General features: G+C 41.6%; 1 protein-coding gene and 2 pseudogenes across 1 annotated transcript in view; 2 read left to right on the plus strand and 1 right to left on the minus strand.

Moving 5' to 3' along the window:
- The window catches only part of IRAK2 (interleukin-1 receptor-associated kinase 2), a 57,829-nt gene extending 46,898 nt beyond the window's left edge, over window positions 1-10,931 (plus strand). Inside the window, exons 7-9 of the mRNA XM_006900549.1 lie at window positions 9,050-9,250; window positions 9,604-9,871; window positions 10,819-10,931. Coding sequence (XP_006900611.1) covers window positions 9,050-9,250; window positions 9,604-9,871; window positions 10,819-10,931 — 582 coding nt within the window. The remainder of the gene's footprint in view (window positions 1-9,049; window positions 9,251-9,603; window positions 9,872-10,818) is intronic.
- LOC102869423 lies at window positions 8,119-8,905 on the minus strand (annotated as a pseudogene).
- A 6,482-nt stretch (window positions 10,932-17,413) lies between the features above and the next one.
- LOC102869836 lies at window positions 17,414-17,749 on the plus strand (annotated as a pseudogene).
- The last annotated feature ends 3,818 nt before the right edge of the window (window positions 17,750-21,567 follow it).

Here is a 21,567-nt window from a genome sequence, read left to right on the forward strand (position 1 = left end):
AAAAAAAAAGTTTCTGTTACGTTCTTCTCCATAATCTTTATGTTATTGTGAGGAAAGTCAGTTGTTGTTGTTGTTGTTGTTGTTGTTGTTGTTATGTGCCATCAAGTCACCTGTGACCTATAGTGACCCTGTGTACAGCAGCTCTGAACCCTGCTCTGTCCTGATCCAGTCTCACCAATTCCGACACACAAATCCCCATTGCCCCAATCACTGTATCAATCCATCTCATTTGGGGTCTTCCTCTCCTGTCCTGTACCTCCACCCTTCTAAGCATGATGTCCTTTTCCAAGGACCAGTCTCTGTAGGCCACATAAATATGTTTAATGTTACTTGCATTTATAACTTTGCTTTCAACAAGCAAATGTTAAATGTGTGAGACTTATGTCCTAGTGTGATAATTCTCACTAACTATCCCTGGTGGCCACTTTGTATCTGATTATTCTGATAACTGAGATGAGCAATACTAAGACCTTCACAACCATCTAGACCTTCACAATTCATAGTCATCTAGATGAATTATTGTGCCTAAATAAACAAGGTAGATAGATAATAGAAGGGTGGTTGGGGTTGCTACTCTCTTAAGATTTCAGGATGTCTTCAGACTAAAATCTCATTGTTCTCAGAGTGAAAAACCTGAGAACAGGTGCTTACATAAGGAAAGTGCTGTTCACTCAATAACCTCCCAAAAGCACGTGGATAATGCTGGCCATACATTGCCTTTCTGACATTTCCTTGGCAATCTGCAAGAACCTCCCCTTTCCTTTCCCCCAATAAGTCCATTTAAGTGTGTGTTAAACAACTACAGAATACTCATGTAAAAAATTTGGCCAAAACAAAACAAAAAAAACAACTACCAACAACAACAAAAAGAGGTATTTGCAATGAATAAATAATTGATTATGCAAAATGGTATCATCTAATCTCCAGGTTCAATTTTGTCACAAAGGCCCTGTTTTTCAACTTCCTTGTTTCTGGCTTTAACATTCCAAGTCACCAGTTATCATTCATGTATTTTGATTGCATTGATTTCATGAATTTTATACTACAAATGTGGTAGAAATCCTTGATTTCTTTAATGTTGGTTGTTGGAGCATATATTTGGATACTAGTTGTATTCACAGATCTTCTTTATATTCTTATGGAATGCTTTGTGAGTTTTATTTTCTTTCTTACAACTCCAAACAATTTTCCTAGAGTCATACTTTGTACATTCCCAGTTAAGATTATGAATGGATGTTTGCCGCTGTTCCTCCTTGTGTTTTAAGTGCCTTTGAACCTGAGGGGCTCATTTTCTGGTATTACATCCAACTCTGTTCTTCTTTCATTCATAGGATTTTTGAAAGACGTAGACCTGTTTCTTCAGTGCAGCTTCAACTTCTTCCTTAGTACTATTGGCTTCCGCACGTATGGTACTTCCTAAAATTTTTGAGTGTCAGTTCTTTTTGGAACAGTGACTGTATTTCCTTCATATTCTTTTGATGCTTCCCAGGTCATTAATATATTACCCATAGCATCTTTCAATATTGTGACTTGATTAAATTTGTTTTTCAGTTCTCTCGGCTTGAGAAATGCAGGACTAAGGTACATCTGATTCAGGTCATGGAGTTTCATATCACTTGCTGTTCATCTGATAGCTGGACAGTGGATAAGGATGACAGAAGAAAAATTGATGTCTTTCACTGTGGTTTTGGAGAAGAGCACTGAATATTCCATGGACTGCCAAAAGAACAAACATATGTCTTGGATAAAGTGCAGCCAGAGTGCTCCTTGGAGGCAAAGATGATAAAGCTCACCTCACATACTTCAGGCATGTTACTAGGAGAGGCTATGCCTTGAAAAAGGACATGATGCTTGGAAAGGTGGAAGCTCCGTGAAGGAGAGGAAGACCCTTAACCAGGTGGATTGACATGGTGATTGCCACAATGAGCTCTTGTGTGTCAGAAAGTGTGAGGATGGCATAGGTTAGGACAGGGTTCAGATGTACAGTTCATAGGGCTGCTTAGGGTTGTACTCAACTTGATGGCACCTAACAACAACAACAACGACAGACCTCTTTCTTAGTCTATCTTAGTCTGGAAGCTCTGCTGAAACCTGTACACTGTGTGTGACTCTTAATATTGTAAATGTCAGTGGGATAGCTTCCAGCATCACAGCAACATACAAGTTATCACGGTACAGCAAACTGACAGACAAGTGTGATGCCCATAAGAGCAAATTATAAACAACACTAAAGGATTCTATGGAGAAAGTCATGAATGATTCCAGAAACATTAAAAGAAGATGGAATACATATATGCCCCTTTGTTGTTGTTAGGTGCTGTTGAGTAGAGGTGAATACACCTCATAGCGATCCTATAAACAATAGAATAGACCTGAACCCAGTCCTGTCCTGTGCTACCCTCACCAACTCTGACACAGTCACTGACTGTGTCTATCCATCTATCTCATTGAAGATCTTTCTTTTGCTCACTTTCCTCTTTCCCGAGCATGATGTCCTCCCCAAGAAATAACCTCTCCTATTGGGCATCATATTCAAAGTATGTGACTTGGAACTTTGCCACTTTTGCCTCCAAGGAACACTCTTGCTGCACTTTTTCGAAGATGTATCTGTTTGTTTTTTTGCCAATCTATAGGATAGTCAGTACTCTTCTTCAACACCACAACTCAAAGACATCAATCCTTTTCTATCACTCTTATTTATTGTCCAGCTTTCAGATGTATAGCAGGTGATTGAAAAAGACCATGGTCTAGCGGCAAGGAGCTGCAGCTACAATCCCAGAGGCACACAGTTCGAATCCACCAGATGCTCTGCCAGGAAAAGGAGGAACAGTATCCTCCTGTACCAGTCAGATCTGATTTGACGGTACACTCACACAAAAATAAAAATAAAATTAAAAATTTTTTTAAAAAAAGACCATGGTCTGAATCAGGTGCACTTTAGTCTTCAGACTGACATCATTGTTCTTCAGTTCCTTGGAGAGATCTTTGACAGCCAACTTGCCCAATGCATAGTGGTTTCCTGCTGGAACCAGTGGGGTTTATTGTGATTCAAGTAAGATGAAATTATTGAAATCCTTGAACTTCTTCCTTCATAGTTCTTGATCAGATGCTGCTTCCTGAAATAGTTCCATGTAACCAATTCTTTTTGGTACAGTAGGGTGCATTGCATTGGGGAAATCTGCTGTTAGGGAACTCTTTGAAGAACTGAAGACCAAGGCTATCTGTACAAAGACCAAAATTTATCTGAGGCAAGCCACAGTGTTATCAGATGCTTCCTATATGCATCTGAAATTTGCACAATGGATACAGAAGGCTGAAGAATGGGTGCTTTAGAATGGTGGTATAGAAAAAAAGAGTACTGGCTATCTCATGGACTACCAAGAGATCAAAGAAATCCATCTTGGTAAAAGTGCAGCCAGGGTACTTCTTAAAGGCAAAGATGGTGAAGCTTCATCTAACATACTTTGGGCATATTATTGGGAGGGGCCAGTCTATGGAAAAAGACCTTGTGCTGCGGTAAGTCAACTGTCAGAAAAGAGGAAGATTCTCAACAAAATGATTTCACACAGGTGACTGTAACAGTGGGCTGGAGCATATCAGAGATGGTGAGGATGGCAAGGATAGGGCAGGGCTCTGAAATGTTAGGGTTGCTATGAGTTGATTTGAGGGTACGTAACAACAACTGTGTGTATGTGTGTGTGTGTATATATACACACACACATATATATATACAGACACACATTACATATATAGAATGTTGTTATACACATACATGTATATATTTATAATATATAGAATGTTGTTATAAGGAGCTCTGGTGGCAAGAAGCTGCACTGCAATCCCAAGGTGTATGGTTCGAGGCCACTAGCTACTCCAAGGGAGAAAGAGGGGCAGTCTCCTCCCATGCGACTGACTGCCTCTGAAAACCTACTGGAGGGTCAGCTATGGGTCATTTCCTACTTGATGGTACACAACAACAACAATGTTGTTATACGTAGAGAAGAATGGGCAGTCTTCTTCCATATGATTAATTGCCTTTGAAAACCCGCTGGAGGGTCAGCTATGGGATGGTTCCTACTTGATGGTACACAACAACAACAATGTTGTTATACGTAGAGAAGAATGGGCAGTCTTCTTCCATATGATTAATTGCCTTTGAAAACCCGCTGGAGGGTCAGCTATGGGATGGTTCCTACTTGATGGTACACAACAACAAACAATATATATAATGTTATGTGGCATCAAGTTGGAAATGACTCATATCTATCCTTCCAGCAGGTTTTTAGAGTTAGTAAAATCTCACAGGAGCAGATTGTCCATTTTTCACCCACAAAACAGGTGGTGAATTCAACCTGAATGCCTTTGGTCTCTCAGTGCAGCACCTTACCACTAGGCCAGTAAAGTTACAGATCTGCCAGAAGTTCGAGCTAGGTTTAGAAGAATCCAAGGCACAAGGGATATTACTGTTGATGTTAGATGGATCTTGATTGAAAGCAGAAAATACCAGAGGAATAGCTATTTGTGTTTTATAGAATGTTTGTTGTTATTGTTGTTTTGTACCATTGAGTCACCCACAAGTCATATTGACCCCATGTACACTAGCTCTGAACCAGTTTCATTGACTGACACACCTACCCCCATTGCCCCAGTTACCATGTCAATCCATCTCATCCACTGTCTTCCTGTCCTCTCTTGTCTCTCCACCCTTCCAAGCATGATGTCCTTCTCCAAGAACTGGTCCCTCCTGGCCACGTGCCCACAGTGTATGAGACAGAGCTTCAAATTCCTAGCCTCCAAGGAGAAACTTGGTTTCACCCTCTCCAGGACAGACCTATTTGTTCTCCTGGTGGTCCAGGTTCAAGACTCTTCTCCAGCACCACAACTCAAAGGCTTCAATTCTTCTCCTGTCATCCTTAGTCATTGTCCACCTCTCTGATACATATGCAAAGATATCTGACCATATGGATCATAACAAACTGGTTAACATTGAGAAGAATGGGAATAACAGAACATTTAATCATGCTCATATGAAACTTCTACCTAGACCAAGAAGCTGTTGTCTTAATGGGACAAGGGAATACTGCATGATTTAAAAACAATAAGGGTGTGCAACAGGGCTATGTCCTTTCTCCATGCCTATTCAATCCATAAGCAGAGCCAATCGTTCAAGAAGTTGGACTTTTGAAGAAAAAGGTGGTTTCAGGATGGAATGAAGACTCATCAACAACTTGCATTATACAGATGACATGACTTATTGAAAATGAAGATGGCTTGAAACAATTGCTGCAGAAGATCAGATCAATATGGATTACATCTCAACATGAGAAAAAGAAAAGCCTCACCATGGGCTGATAGATGGCACCATGATACATGGAGAAAAGATTTAAATTGTCAGTGATTTCATCTTATTAGGATCCACAATAAACACCCTTGGCACTAATAGTCAAGAAATCAGAAGACATTGCATTTGGAAAGTCTACAGTAAAGGACAAAGGTGCACCTGATTTAGGCTATGGTCTTTTCAATCACTTGCTATCTGAGAACTGTACAATGAATAAGTATGTTGTTGTTGTTGTTGTTGTTATATGCTGTCAAGTCACTTGTGACTCATAGTGACCCTATGTACAACAGCCCTAAACTCTGCTCTTTCCTGTGCTAATCTCACTGTCTCCAACACACCCATCCCGACTACCCCAGTCACTGAATCAGTCCACCTCTTAGAAGGCCTTCCCCTCCTGCACCGTCCCTCCACCCTCCCAAGCATGATGTCCTTCTCCAAGGAGTGGTCTCTCCTTACAACATGACCAAAGTATGTCAGACGAAGCCTCAGAATCCTTGCCTCCAAGGAGCAGCCTGGTATAACCCTCTCCAGGATTAATCCGTTTGTTTTCTTAGCAGTCCATCGTACCCTCAGTACTCTTTTCCAACACCAAAGCTCAAAGGCATCAATTCTCCTTTTATCCTCCCTAGTCATTGTCCAACTCTCAGATGCATAACAAATGATTGCAAAGACCATAGCCTGTATCAGACCCGCTTTCATCTCCAGAGTGACACCACTGTTCTTCAGTACTTTAGAGAGGTCCCTAACAGCAGACTTTCCCATCACAATACATCTTTTAATTTCCTGGCTGCTGGTGCCAAGAGTGTGCATTGTGGAGCCAAGCAGACTAAAGCTGTGAACAATCTCAATCTCTTCACCATCCATCCTGATGCTGCCAATTGACTGAGTGGTGAGAATCTTTGTCTTCTTGACATTGAGCCTCAATCTGTACTGGAGGCTGCAGTCCTTGACCCTTTGCAGCAAGCGCTTCAGGTCCTCCTCAGTTTTGGCAAGCAGGGTTGTGTCATCTGCATATTGCAGATTGTTTGTAGATCTTCCACCAATCTTGACCCCGCATTCCTCCTCATAGAGCCCAGCCTCCCAGATAATCTGTCTGCATTCAGGTTGAAAAGATATAGAGACACGACATATCCCTGGCATACACCCTTCCCAGTTTTGAACTATGCAATGTTTCCTTGCTCTGTTCTGATGACTGCCTCTTGGTCCAAGTATAGGTTTCACATTAGCACGATCAAGTGTTCTGGGATTCCCATTCTTCTCAGAGTCAGCCACAGTTTGTTATGATCCACACAGTCAAACACCTTTGCATAATCATAATCAATGAAACACAGATAGACATTCCTCTGGTATTCCCTGCTTTCAGCTAAAATCCATCTAACATTAGCTACAATATCCCTAGTACCACAACCCCTTCTAAACCCAGCCTGGACTTCTGGCACTTCTCTGCTGATGTGCTGTCCCAGTCATTTTTGAATAATCTACATTAGAGTCTTGCTTGCATGTGAAATCAACGATATTGTTCTATTGTTTCCACACTCTGTTGGGTCAACCTTCTTTGGGGTGGGAACAAATATAGATCTCTTCTAGTCAGTTGGCCAACTGGTTGTTCTCCAGATTTCTTGGCACAATTTGGTAAGCACATCCAGAGCAGCATCTGTTAGCTGAAATATGTCAATTGGTATACCATCTATTCCTGGGGCCTTATTTTTTTGCTATTTCCTTCAAAGCAGCTTGAACTTCTTCTTTCATCACCATAAGTATAAAAGAAGAAAATAGATGCCTTTGGGTTTTGATGTTGGAGCAGAGTTCTGAATATCCCATGGACTTCCAAAAGATAAGTCTTGGAACTAGTGCAGTTAGAGTGCTCCTTGGAGGCAAAGATGGCAAAGTTCATGCTTGGAAAGTTGTGGAGGATCAAGGAAAGAGAGGAAGACTCAACAAGATGGTTGACACAGTGATTGCAACAGTGGGCACAGGTGTGCTAGAGATTGTAGGGATTGTGCAGGATAGGACAGAGTTCAGATCTGTTGTTCATAGGTTAGTTTAGCTGTAAATACTACTCTGTGGCACCTAACAAGAACAACAACAACACACACACAGGTAATGTAATTCTTATGACTCAGAAATATTTCTTTTGTGCCATAAAAGATTATCCATATAATTATTAATAAAACTAAATCATTAATGTAAGTAAAATACTCAAATGTTATTGTTGTGTACCATCAAGTCAGAGCCGACAGCAGGTTTTTAGAGGGAATTAGTCACACAAGAGGAGACTGTACTTCTTTCTTTTGTGGAGAAACTGGTGGATCTGAACTGCTCACTTTTGGCAGCTAACTTCCTTCCTGGCCTAGTGGTAAAATTGTGCTCCATTCCCGAAGACATGTGGCTTGTGCCTTTAAAAAAATTTTTTTTGTTCTATTTCCCTAATGAAACAGAGTTCTAGAAAGATTTAGGATTGTTTCTGTATATATCTGGGTTGTGGAGATTTCCATGAATTTGGGACTTTTAGCAATTCCCCAGTTGGATGTTTTCCTTGTTTCATAAGTTGTGGTTTTTTGTTTGCTTGTTTATTTGTTGTTGTTGTGTGCTGTCAGATTGGATCCAGCTGGCACAGGAGGAGATTGCCTCTCCTTCTCCACCAGAGCATCTGGTGGATTTGAACAACACGCCTTTGTGATTGCAGTGCAGCTTCTTGCCACCTACGTTTATTGTTTTGTTTTGGATTTTTTTTCATAAATAATAATTTTTATTTGTCATTATTAAAAGTCTGAAATTTAAATAGATTCTTGACCTGGTGGCTCATAGCCAACAGCTCGTTCAACTTTAGCCTCTGTCTCATCTCCTGTATCTTTTCCAGAGCTTCTACCTTCACCGTGAAGCTTCATGAGTTTGCCTAGTTCAAATGTGGGCTTCTTCAGTATTTTTACTTTTCTAACAAATACATCATGGAGAGGATAAATAGACTGGCAAGTCTTTTCTATGTATTTCCCAATGCTGTTTAGAATCAATTTATTGACCACCTCTTTCAAGTCATTTTTCTGCACCTCTTGGGTCATGATTTCCATCATTTTCTTCTGGATTTGGCGGACCTGTCTTCCAGATGTCTTCCAAATCTTATTGTTGCATTTTTTTTGTAAAACCAACACAAAACAGAGGAAACAAATAATCATCGGTAGTATTGACATCAACATGAACTTCAATCATGGTCTGCCATTTTTTGACCATGAACAACATTTTGTTCCAAGTAAGATCCATGCCATGGAAGTTGGTGGGGTAGTTTTTGCCTTGAACATCTTCAGTGGTTAGCTTGAATTTTCTAAATGTAACCTCATCATTTTGCAAAACATCATGGCTCACTTAAAAAAAACACGACCCTTGAGTCCATCAGATGCAATTTTGGTTCCTTGACTCCTTGTAACTGATATCTTCCCTATGTTTCTTATATTGAACATAGCTGGCCCCTTTATATCATCAATCTTTCTTAGAAAATGGATCAACCACTTTCTTCTTGGCTCCTTTTTTGCTACCTTTTGTAAGGCGCTTGTTCTTACCAACCACCATGGTGGTGCCGAAAGAACAAAACGGCTTTGTTTATTATTTAAAAAGAAAATCCTGTGTGTATATTTGAAATCCTGGAGAGTTGTGTGGTAGACAGGGCTCTTAGCATGCTGTGCTCACAGGGACATCTCCTCCTCCTTTCTGCAGAAAGATCTGCTCCTGAGGGAGGTTCCAGGTAGCACCACCACACTCTCCTCCAAGAAGATGGACGGAGAGAAGAAGATGGCAAAGGAGATCTGCTCCAAGTACCTGGAGAGGCGTGCGGGGAAGCTGCCCGAGGACTGTGCCCAGGCCCTGGCCCTGGCCACCTACCTCTGCCTACGGAGGCGCAATGCTAGCCTGGTGGAGGTAAGGCCTGCGGCCTGGAGCCCCTTCCTAGGACTGTCGTTAGGCGCCATTGAGTCAAGTATGACTCATAGCAACTCTGTGAACAGACCTGGTCCCTGCCCTATCCTGTGCCGTCCTCACCATCTTTGACATACCTGAGCCCATTGCTGCAATCATTGTGTCAGTCCATTTCCCTTTAATTCATTCTTTCACTTAGGCCGTTAGTCTTTTTATTCACTTCACTCATTTGTTCAGTGCTCAGGCTAAGCTGCTGTAATGAGGAGGCTCTGAAGCTCAGTGGTTTAAACAAGATAGATTTTTATTTTAAAAAAGTTTGTGACAAATTCTCTTATCTCCTAACTTCTCTCCTCAAGATCTGTGACTCTGTGATGGCCTGGGAGGAGCGGCTCAGAGGTCAGGAGATGTTGCTCACCTGGAGCGGGCTTTCATCGGACACAGGTGCCTCCTCCAATACCCCAGAAGAAACTGATGACGTGGACAATTCCAGCCTCAGTGCTGCCCCTTTCGTGAGGGAGGTGCCCTGGGCAGAAGCTGCCTTTTCACCTCTCCCCATGGAGGGTGGGGAAATGGAAGCTGACTCGCGCCTGCAGGCTTGTGCCAGCCTGCTGCCCATACCTGATGGTAAGCTAGTGGAGGTCTGGGTATGCTCACTGTGTGCCAGCATCTTACTCTCCCCATCCCCTCATTGGTACGTTCATTTGGTTAGTCACCTGCTCACTGACCAGGCAGTTGTACAGAGGGGACCTGGGAGTCATTCTCTACCCTTCTATCATGCAGTCTTAGGTTTACATCTCAGATATCTCCCAGCCCCACTGCTCTGTGTTGCCACCCAAGCTGAAACTCCCACCCTCTCTCCTGGCCCCAGCACAGTGCTTTTCTTCCAGCCTCCCTAATTCCAGCATGGTCTTTCAGCAGCCCTTTCTTTAGGAGGCAGCCAAAGATGGTCAAATCTTGTAACCCTTCTCTGAAAGGCCTGAAGTGACTCCCCATTGTGTTTGGGAAGAATAGTGTCAAAACACCCTTTGCAGACCCTGTATGGTTTGGTTCTGTCTGCCTGTCTGTCCTCATTTTACAAGAAAAACCTTCTTGTCAGCTACACTTAAAGATACCTCTGTCTCCAACACCACAGCCTTCTTCTGAAATAAAAATTAGAAAAATTTCAACAACCTGTCCCTGCCCTCTAAGTGAATGCCACTCAGTGTGGCTGCACAGACTCTAATTGCCACCTACTCCTTGTTGTTGTTGTTAGTTTTTTTGTTTGTTTGCTTGTTTCTCCTCCATGGGAAGGATAGAGAAAAGCTATAATCATTTGCTCTCAAACTCCCTCCTTGTTTGAGTAACACGGAAGTCCTCTCCTCTCCATAAAACTAGGGTTGGAAGTGATAAATTGTACCATTTCCATACAAAGACTTAAATGATGAAATATCCATTATATTTAGGGCCTAGTTCAGAAACCTGATTGAAATGAAAGATTCTGATTTAATCTTTATTTACTAAGAATTAGAATAGAAATGATTTCCAAATGCCTGTGTTCAAATTTCTCTTTTTAATTTTCTGCCTAATATCAGCTACAGAGACTTCATGGAAAATTGAAATCAATGAAGCCAAAAGGAAGCTGATGGAGAACATCCTGCTCTACAAAGAGGAGAAAGTAGACAGTATTGAACTTTTTGGCCCTTGAAGTTCAGGACAAAGCTAAAGACTCTGGTCCTTAATTGAAAAGACAAGAGTTAAATCAAGAAAAATATCTGAGATGGAATCCACAGAAACACACATACTGAACATCTCCTGGGAGAGGAATGTCCTCTTCCACCAGAGGTGGTAAGGGAAGAAGGGACCTCAACTTCAGACATGAAAATCTGAGCAGCCTGCTTCCTTCCTGGGATTTAACAGTCAGAGCTGCATACCAGAGGAGACTGCATTGGAAATGTCCTCATCAATTGACAAATAGCCCTCTCTTTTTATGCAGCCTCAGCTGGATCCCTGAGACATGATGGTGAAGGTCAGAGTAAATTAATTTGGCCACATTGGACACCTGGTCACCAGGGCTGCTTTAACTCTGGCAAAGTGGATATTGTTGCCATCAATTACCTCTTCATTGACCTCAGGTATTCCACCCATGGCAAGTTCAGTGGCACTCTCAAGGCTGAGAATGGTAAAGTCATCGCTGCCTTCCAGGAGTGAGATCCTGCCAACATCAAGTGGGGTAATGTTGGTGCTGAGGATGTGTGGAGTCCACTGGTGTCTTCACAACCCTGGAGAAGGCTAAAGTTTGCTTGAACGGTGGTGCCAAACGGGTAATCATCTCTGCTCCTTCTGGCCATGCCCCGTGTTTGTGATGGGTGTGAACCATGAGAAGTATGATAACTCTCTCAAGATTGTCAGCAATGCCTCCTGTGCTACCACCCCTGGCTAGGGTCATCAATGACAACTTTGGCATCATAGATGGACTCATGACCACAGTCCATGCCATAACTACCACTCAGAAGACTATGGTGCCTCTGGGAAGCTGTGGCATAGAGCTGCCCAGAACATCATCCCTGCATCTACTGATGTTACCAAGGCTGTGGGCAAGGTCATCCCCAAACTGAATGAGAAACTTGCTGGCATGGCTTTCCATGTACCCACCCTCAATGTGTCTGTCAGTCATGGATCTGACCTCTCGTCTATAGAAAACTGCCATATATGATGATATCAAGAAGGTAGAAAAGCAGGCATCAGAAGGGCTCCTCACGGGCATCCTGGGATACACTGAAGACCACATTATCTCCTGTGACTTTAACTGTGACACCCATTCTTCCACCTTTTATGATGGTAGGTGGCATTGCCCTGAATGAACACTTTGTCGAACTCATTTGCTGGTATAACAGTGAATTTGGCTACAGCAACTGGGTGGTCAACCTGATGGTTCACATGGCCTCCGAAGAGTAAGAGCCCCTTGGACCACCAGCCCCAGCAACAGCACTAAAAGAGAGAGAGAGACCCTCAGTTGCTGAGGAGGCCTTGTCCCAACTCAGTACCTCTGCACGCTGAGAATCTCACATCCTTGATATAGTTTCCATACATTCCCCCTAAGAAATGGCGGGGCTTAGAAAGCCGATCTCATCATGTATAACCATAAAGTATGCTGTACTCAAAGCCCAAAAAAAAAAATTTCACTAGGAGAAGCAATCCGATATACAAAAAAAAATTCTACCACTGTGATTTTTCTTTTTCTTTTTAGTAAAATAAAAGTAAGTATGTACAGTCATTGCATACTTGGTAATGAACTTTGTGTCCAGGTGAATATCTTTTTTTTTTTTTTCAGGTGAATATCTTTAGAGTAAGTGCTCTATACAGGGCAAAGGGTCAAAGGTCTGGTCAAAGCATTTAGCAGCAACCCCAGCTAAGACAGCTTTGTATTGACATGTGGTTTAATTGAGCCTAGGCCTGAGTCATATAACCCTGGTTTGTTCACTTGCTGTACAGAGGTAACTCGTGATTGCTGTGAAGCCGAACACTGTGACACTGATGAGTCAAATGCAAGAATGGCTACCCATGTTGGACAGTGTTTGGTGAAGCTCCCCGATTAAAACAAGCTTGGAAGCAGGAGTGGCATCTACTTCCGTAATAGCTTATCTCTGGAAACTATGAACCTGGAGAGAGGACAAAAGTCACACAGGTGTCCAGACTTACGTTCATAGGGTCACTGAGTCGCCTATGACTTGACGGCACTTAACAATAACGACAACAGGCCCGAGTCCAGGTGGATAGTCCAAACATCCCATCTTAAGCTGTGGTGGCAATGAGTAAGTGTCTAGTGACTGGACAGAGCAAGTGTGTGGCTAATCAACAAAAGCCCAAACCAGTTGCTATAGAGTTCATCCTAGCCCCTTGTATCTCAGAGCAGAACTACTGTGACCTCTCAGACATAATCTCCAGGCCTTATTTCCAAGATGCCTCTGGATGGGTTCAAAGTATCAACTTTTAGGATTAGTATTAGACTTTTGCAGCACAACTTAGGGACTCCAGTGTATGCTAAGTACTTTAGAGTTAGTGCAGGCTGTTTGAGCAAAAGAGGCCTGATAAGAATAGGAAACTATTATCCAGATATAGTTGCGTTTCCAGATTGGTTTTGTTGTTAAGTGCCATCAAGTCAAGTCAGTCCATCTGGATGAGAGTCTTCTTCTCCTTTACTGAACCTTTGCCTTTTCAAGCATGAAGTCTCGCTTCAAGGAATAATCTCTCCTAGTAACATGCTCAAAGTATATGAGATGAATCTTCATTATTTTTGCCTCCAAGGAGCACTCTGGTAGCACTTTATCCAAGACATATTTTTGTACTTTTGGCAGTCCATTCAACTCTCTTTTCTAACACCACAGCCCAAAGGCATAAATTCGTCTTCTGTCTTTTCTCCCATTAGCAAGCTGTAAATTGATGGTACACAATTCTGTATTAATTCCAAAGGTTTATGAGGACCACAGTGCCTCTTCATGGACCACAGAAGGCAAGGCCTTATTGAACCTGTACAAAGATTTCATAATGGAGATAGCCTTTCCCCACAGTCTTTCATTTCCTCTCCCTAGAGGCAATAACTGTTACTAGTTTAGTGATGTTCTTCAGAGAAGATTATGTATAAATAGGCATTGTAAAGCAAGTGGATCTTGGCTAAAAGCAGAATGTACCAGATGAATGTCTATCTGTATTTCATTGACTATGCAAAGACATTTGACTGTGTGGATCACAACAAACTGTGACTAACTCTGAAAAAAATGGGAATCCCAGAACACTTATTTGTACTTATGCAAAACCTATACTTGGACCAGGAGGCAGTCTTTAGAACAAGGAAACACTGCATGGTTCAAAGTTTGGAAGGGTGTACACCAGGGATGTGTCCTATCTCCAACCTTTACAGTCTATATGCAGAACAGACCATCTGGGATGCTGGGCTCTGTGAGGAGGAATGTGGCATCAGGATTGGAGGTAGACTCATCAACAATCTGCATGATGCAGGTGACACAGCCCTGCTTGTTGAAACTGAGGAAGACCTGAAGCGCTTGCTGCAGAAGGCCAAGGACTGCCCCTTCAATATGGATTGAAGTTCAACATCAAGAAAACAAAGATTCTCACCATTGGCCTAACTGGTAGCATCATGATAGATGGAGAAGAGATTGAGATTGTTAACAGCTTCAGTTTACTTGGCTCCACAATCAACACTCTTGGTACCAGCAGCCAGGAAATTAAAAGATGAATGCATTGGGAAAGTCTGCTGTCAGGGACCTCTCCAAAGTACTGAAGTGCAACGATGTCAGTTTGGAGACTGGTGAACCTGATCCAAGCCATTGTTGTTGTTGATTGCCTTTGAATCAAGCATGATTCATAGTGACCCTATGAACAAAAGGTCTGAAGCCCCTCTACAACTACAGACATTTATCAAAGTTCATAGAGTTTCTGGAGGCATGTTATTTAGGAAGTGGATGCCACTCCTGCTTCCAGATCCAGGCCATAGTCTGCAATTATTTGCTATGCATCGGAAAGCTGGACAGTGACCAGGGATGACAGAAGGAGAATTGATGCCTTTGAACTGTGGTACTGGAGAAGAGTATTGATATACCATGGACTTCCAGGAGAATAAACAGGTTTGTCCTGAAGAGGGTGAAACCAGGCTGTTTTTTGGAGGCAAGGATTCTGAAGCTTCGTCTTGACACACTTTGGGCATGTTGCAAGGAGGAACCAGTCCTTGGAGAGGGACATCATGTTTGGGAGGGTGGAGGGACAGCTCAGGAAAGGACTGATGAGATAGACTGATTAAGTGACTAGGGTAATGGGGTAGGTGTGTCAGAGACAATGAGATAGGCACAAGACACAGCAGGGTTTAGGCTGCTATGAGTTGCAAGCACATAACAGCAACAACAATTAACTTTATTCATATTTGTTATGCACATTGAGTTGAAACTGACCCTTTAACAGGTTTTCAGAGACAGTTAAGTAGCACAGCAGAAGATCCTGTCTTTTGAGGAGCTGTTGGTGGATTAAAATTGTCTGCCTTTGGGTTGGCAGCAAAACTCCTTACCTTAAGCCAGCAGAAACACGCACATCAAAACCGTGGCGAAATACCACTTCATATTCTGTCAAAGATTTAATTATATACCCCCTTCCTTAAGGATATGTAGAGGATTAAGGGTGGAATGCAGCACTTCCTGATCCCATTTCAGCCCTAAGTAGATATACAATACCCCTTAATGTGTCCAGTAATACCTTTCATCTTACTAGAGATAAAAAGGGAGGAAAGCAAGTCCAGAATTGGGCACTCTCTTAGGACCACCAAGATCCGGTTGCCAGGAGTAGAGGGACACCTTTTGGATCCAGGCCTCTGTGCAGTGAAGCTCCTTGACACAGGAAGGCAAGGACACATGGGGGTCCCCAGGGAATACCTGGCTTACAAATGCCAAAGGAAACAAAGACTTTCTTCCATCACTGACCAAGAAAGAGTGGGCTTTCCCCTCCAGCTGGCATCCTGAATCTGGACTTCTTGAGTCCTTTGGTGTAAGAACAAATTTCTGTTTGTTAAAGCCATTCATATGTGGTATCCCTGTGAAAGCAGCACTAGAGGACTATTAACACATTTAATTTTTTTTTTAAAAAAAACAAGCCAAATCAAGAAAAAGCCTACTTTGAGTCTGTTTTGACTACCAGTGACATCAGGTTTCTGAGTCTGTAAATCTTTACAGGAGATTGCCGGCGGCTTTTTAAAACAACCAACCAACCCAACAAATCAACCCTTATTTGTATCTTGACCTTTTGGTTAGCAGTTCAGTGCATTATGCACTTAATCCCAAGGCTCCTTGAGATCACATCCATCAGAATGTAGAGTGTGGAGAAATTGGAACTCTCATAAGCTGCTGATGGGAGCATGGAATGGCACAGTTTTGGAAAATAGCTTATTGGTTCCTAAAAATGTTATCACAGAGTCATCACATAGCCAGCAATTTCACTCCTAGCCACCTACAGGAGATAGGAAAGCACAAATCTACTGAAGACAATTTACACGAGTTCTCATTATTCATAGCTCCAAATTGGAAGAAACCTAAATGTGCATTAACTAATAAATAGATAAGCATGATGTGGTATACAGTGTAATATTATACAATTATAAAAAAGAAATATTCTGGTACATGCTTATTATTATGCTAATTAAAAGAAACAAGTCACATATTATGTGACTACTTTTTAAAAATTTTTTAAAAATAATTTTTATTATTATTATTTGTGTGTACCATCAAATTGGATCTGACTAGAATAGGAGGAGTTTGTCCCTCCTTCAGCAGAGCATCTGGTGGATTCAAACCGCGCACCTCTGGGATTGCAGTGCAGCTTCTTGCCATTAGGCCACCAGAACTCACAATGACCCCATTTTTATGAAATGTCCAGAACAGGCAAATCTACAGAGAAAGACAACAACCACCTGCATGTCATTTTCCCATGCTGAGTCTGACAGAAGCTGTGGATGTTTCTAGCATAGCGTTGAATTGGAACCTACCATCGCTGACCTCCACTGGGTTTTCAGAGGTGCTGGAGGAGACTGCCCATCTTTCAGCGGAGCAGCTGGTGGTCTCAGGTTTGCAGTGCAGTTTCTACCACTCGGCCACTGGAGCTCATATTTAAAATACCAACAAGATCACCTATAGTAGATGGGTTTCAGCAGCGCTTCCAGACTCAGAGAACTGGGAAATGATGGTCTGCTTCTAAAAATTGTTGTACCATCCAGCCAACTTCAACTCATAGCAACTCTGTGTAAAATGGATATGAACCATGCCCATCCTGTGCCATCCTCATCATCTCCAACTCACTTGAGCCCATTGGTATATAGTCAACTGTGTCACTTTATCTTGATGAGGGTCTTTCTCTCTTTTGCTGACTTTTGTCTTCCCCAGTATGATGTCTTTCTCCAAGAACTGGCTGGAGGAAGAATGTTGCAGTTGCCCCCAGGCCTGATCACTCCTTGAAGATACCTGATAATGTCTAAAGTGACCAGCCCAGACAATGGATCCTGATAAGGCTCTACACCTAATCACAAAAGCCCAGACCCAAATTAATTAACAGCCCCAAATTCTGAGCAAAATACCATCTTCCCTAGTCCTCTCTACAACACCTATAAAAAGAAACTGCCGTTCTGGGGTCAAGATGGCGGGCCAGTCTGCCGTTGCAGCATCAGGACGGTGGCTGGATGGTATTCGAAAATGGTATTACAATGCTGCAGGATTCAATAAACTCGGATTATTGCGAGATGATACAATCTATGAAGACGAAGATGTAAAAGAAGCCATCAGAAGGCTTCCTGAGAACCTTTATAATGACAGGATGTTTCGCATAAAAAGAGCCCTGGACCTGACCATGAGGCAACAGATCTTGCCTAAAGAACAGTGGACAAAATACGAGGAGGATAAATTCTACCTTCAACCAAATCTGAAAGAGGTTATTCAAGAAAGAAAAGAGAGAGAAGAATGGGCAAAGAAATAATCACCTAATTGAAATCTGTGGATGCAGCTGTCCTCTAAGTATTTTTATGATGTTGATTAAACATGAAATAGATAATTTAAGCACCATTTGGGCTGCCATATGTATTACTTTAAATAAATACCCATTATAATCTTAAAAAAAAAAAAGAAACTACCCTAGACTGCCCTCACCCTTCTGTCCTCCATGCAGACATTTACTTGGCTTCCCTCTTAGACCATGCAATAAAGGCCCGTTCGTTTCTTGAGGTCAGCTTCTTTCATTCTTAAGTCTTTTTTCTAGCTAACAAGACAAAGTAAGATGAAGTTTCACCATCCTTGCTTCCAAGGAGCATCTTGGTTGCACTTCCTCCAAAACCCATCCTGTGGGCAGTCCAAAAGAACTCTTCTCCATCACTACAACCCAAAGCCATCAGTTCTGTTATCTTTATATCCTGTCCAGCTTTCAGATGTATAACAAGCAGTTGAGAAGACATTGGTTTGGATCAGGCACATATTAGTCTTTAAACTGACATCATTGCTCTTTAGCATTCTGGAGAATTTCCTGATGATTCCCCCAACACAACTCATCTCTTGATTTCTTGACTGCTGGTACCAAAGGTGTTGATTGTGGATCCAACTAAGACCAAATCATTAATGACTTCAGTCTTTTCTCTGTCTATTCTATTGACCAGTGATGAAGATTTTTTTCCCCCCTTCTTGATGTTGATATGTAATCCATGTTGAAGGCTGTGGCACATGATCTTCTGTAGCAAGTGCTTCACGTCCTCTTCACTTGCAGTGAGCAAGTTGTGTCATCTGCACAATGCAGGTTACTGATTCTTTCTCCAATATTGGTGGCTTATTCTTCATCATAAGGGTAGTTTCTCAAATGATTTGTCTGCATACAGACTGTTGTTGTTGATAGCCTGAGAATCAAGCATGACTCATAGTGACCTTATGATTAAATGATGACTGTTATAGAAAGGAGGCCTGAAGTCTTTCTATAACTATCGTCATTTATCAAAGTTCATAGAGTTTTCAGAGGCATGTTGTTTAGGAAGTGGATGCCACTCCTGGTTATAGGAATAGAGAAAGGATACAGCCCAACTGAATTTTTTTTTTAAATTTTTTTTTTTTAAGCTGTAAACTTATGCAGCTCCTACACCAATGAAACCAAATTCGTAGGCAGAAAGTGGCTGCAAAGAGTTTAATTTATGCCTTTTTTGACACCACATTCACTAGTTTCCAAAAGTAAATGGGCAACACAAAGGCCTACCAACTGAATTATTGAATAGTATCATTAATATCACATGCAAGCAAAATGTTGCTGAAGATTATTAAAAACTGACTAGAACAGTAGATAGACAGAGAACTACTAAACATTCAAGCTGTACTTAGAAAAGGCCATGACAACAAGAATCATTGCTGATGTCAGATGAATCCCAGCTGAAAGCAGAGAAAACCAGAAAAAGGATGTATATTTCTGTTTTATTGAGGCATTTTACTGTGTGGATCAGAACAAATGGCTAGCATTGAGAAGAATCCCAGAACACTTAACTGTACTCATGTGATCCTATACCTAGACCAAGAGGCTGTTGTCCAACAGAGCAAGGGAACACTGCATAGTATAAAATCAAGAAAGGTTTGCAACTGGCTTCAAAAAATTATTCTGCAAAGTCTCTATGAACCATGACAAAATTATCCAATTTAGTCCTGGAAGATTAGTTCCCTAGTTGTAAAGCATTTAAAATATGAAGTGGCACCAATTATGATGACTAAGTCACAGTGATTAACAATAGAAGGAAAAAACCCTGGAAGTTGTTGAATTGAATAGGGGAATTATTGCTAATGAATACATGCAAGAATTCTTTTTGGGGTAATGACAATGTTCTTAAATTAGATTATTGTAATAGTTACACTGTGACTATATTAAAAACCATTTTACATTTAATTAAACCAGTAAACTTTCTTATTCATTATGTATATTAAATATCAAAAAAACTTTAAGGCACACTTCAGACAAAAAAATGAAACAAAGCATTTATTTAGAGACTCAGTTTCTATTTTTTGTTGTAAATATGACATTTCATTAACATTTTTCTAGTATTTTTTTTTCAGATTTTTCTTGGCCATTGCTTTTCAGTAGTACTTTTTATTTTTTAAGGTAAAATAATAAAGGTTGATTTATTAGAAAATTCCATCCCCAAAGGGACAGACCTCTCCTTAAAAGGAAATGTGGAGTAGAGTCCAATAGTCTTTTTTTTTCCCTTGTTTTTCTTTTCGTCCAATAGTACTTTTAAAAATACTATTTCATTTTCCTGTTGGTGGCATTGGAGTTTTACAGTTTAAGGTCTGTCAGATGTCTGCTGAATTTAAAGGAAATAATGCTAAGGGACATAAGTCAGTCACAAAAGGACAATTATTGTACTTTTCAAACAGAATCACTCTTAGATTAACAGGGGTGGAAAGTGAGGTAGAGTGGAGTAAAAAGTATTAAGTTTGGTGAAGGGAAAGATATAATAAGAGATCAATCATTATAAAATGTGTATGAAAAAGCAGTATGATCTGTAAACGCTCACTCAAAAAAAATTTTTTTAAAAAAAATACCATTTCATTCTTTTGAGTTGATACTCCATTGTACGGACATTCTCTTAATTTCTTAACTATCACCTATAGATAGATGTTTTCATTGCCAAGAGAACCAACAAGTATGTCCTGGAGAGGATGAAACAGGCTCCTTAAAGACATGGATTCTGAAACCTCGTCTCACATACTTTGGACCTGTTGCTAGGAGGGACCCTTGGAGAGGGACATTATGCTTGGGAGGGTGGAGGGTCTGTACAGGAGAGGAAGACCCCTGATGAGATGGATCGACTCAGTGACTCTGGCTATGGGGGCACGTGTGTCAGAGACAGTGAGACTGGCTCAAGATAGGGCTTTTGTAAATAGGGACGCTCTGAGTCGCAGTAGACCGAGAAGGCACATAACAACTACAAACAGTGCTGCCTCCCAAAATTGTTATTGTCATTGTGCTACAGCGTCTTCTTTATCTTCATAGATATGGTTGTTGTTGTTGTTGTTATGTGCCGTTGAGTCGCCTGCGACTCATGGTAATACCTTCTTATCATAGGGGCTCATCTTTCTGTCTGGAAAAGGGAGCATCTCCACATCCTCAGCTTCACAGGGTATCACTGCATTTTCTGATCATTGCTAGAAAAGAGAATTTGATTTGTATTTATTTTTTAATGAGTAAGATGGAGCTTTGATCGTGTTTAAGATTCTTCCCTAAATTGTTCCTCTTGCCCATTTTAATAAGAATTTTAATGTGAAAAAATTTCCTTTGTCGCAAATATTTTAAAAATTTGCACTTTCAGTGTAAATTTTCTTTTTTTTTACCGAGCAGATATTGTATATTTTTTGTAGCCTCTCCTTCTTCTCCCCCCCCCCCCCCCCAGTGGCTTCTGATTTCTAATCTCAATTCTTCCACTTTCTGGATGTTTCACTTGGTTTCAGTCCTGCTCTATCAAACAAGATGACGGCACTGCTTGGTACAGTTTGCGCGAGCTGCAGAAGTAGAAGGGGCGAATAGCTCCCGCCCTGGGCATCCCACGGAGGGCGGGACTGCCTAACGGGCATCCTCGTTCCATTTTCCGTGGGCGCCCACGTTACGGCCCTACCAAGAAAGAGTCCCACTCATTGGCAAGCTTCTTGAGGCCCAAGGTCCTTCAAGCTCCTTAACCAACCAGCAAGCCCTGCGTAGTTCATGATCCCGCCTCTTACGCTTGGAGCAATGGGCGCGCTCTTTCCAGTGCAGGCTCCGCCCCTTCGCTCGTAGCCGCG

Source organism: Elephantulus edwardii, unplaced genomic scaffold (assembly GCF_000299155.1).
Source record: "Elephantulus edwardii isolate Elephantulus edwardi_28Jun2011 unplaced genomic scaffold, EleEdw1.0 scaffold00288, whole genome shotgun sequence".
NCBI classification, from domain to species: domain Eukaryota; kingdom Metazoa; phylum Chordata; class Mammalia; order Macroscelidea; family Macroscelididae; genus Elephantulus; species Elephantulus edwardii.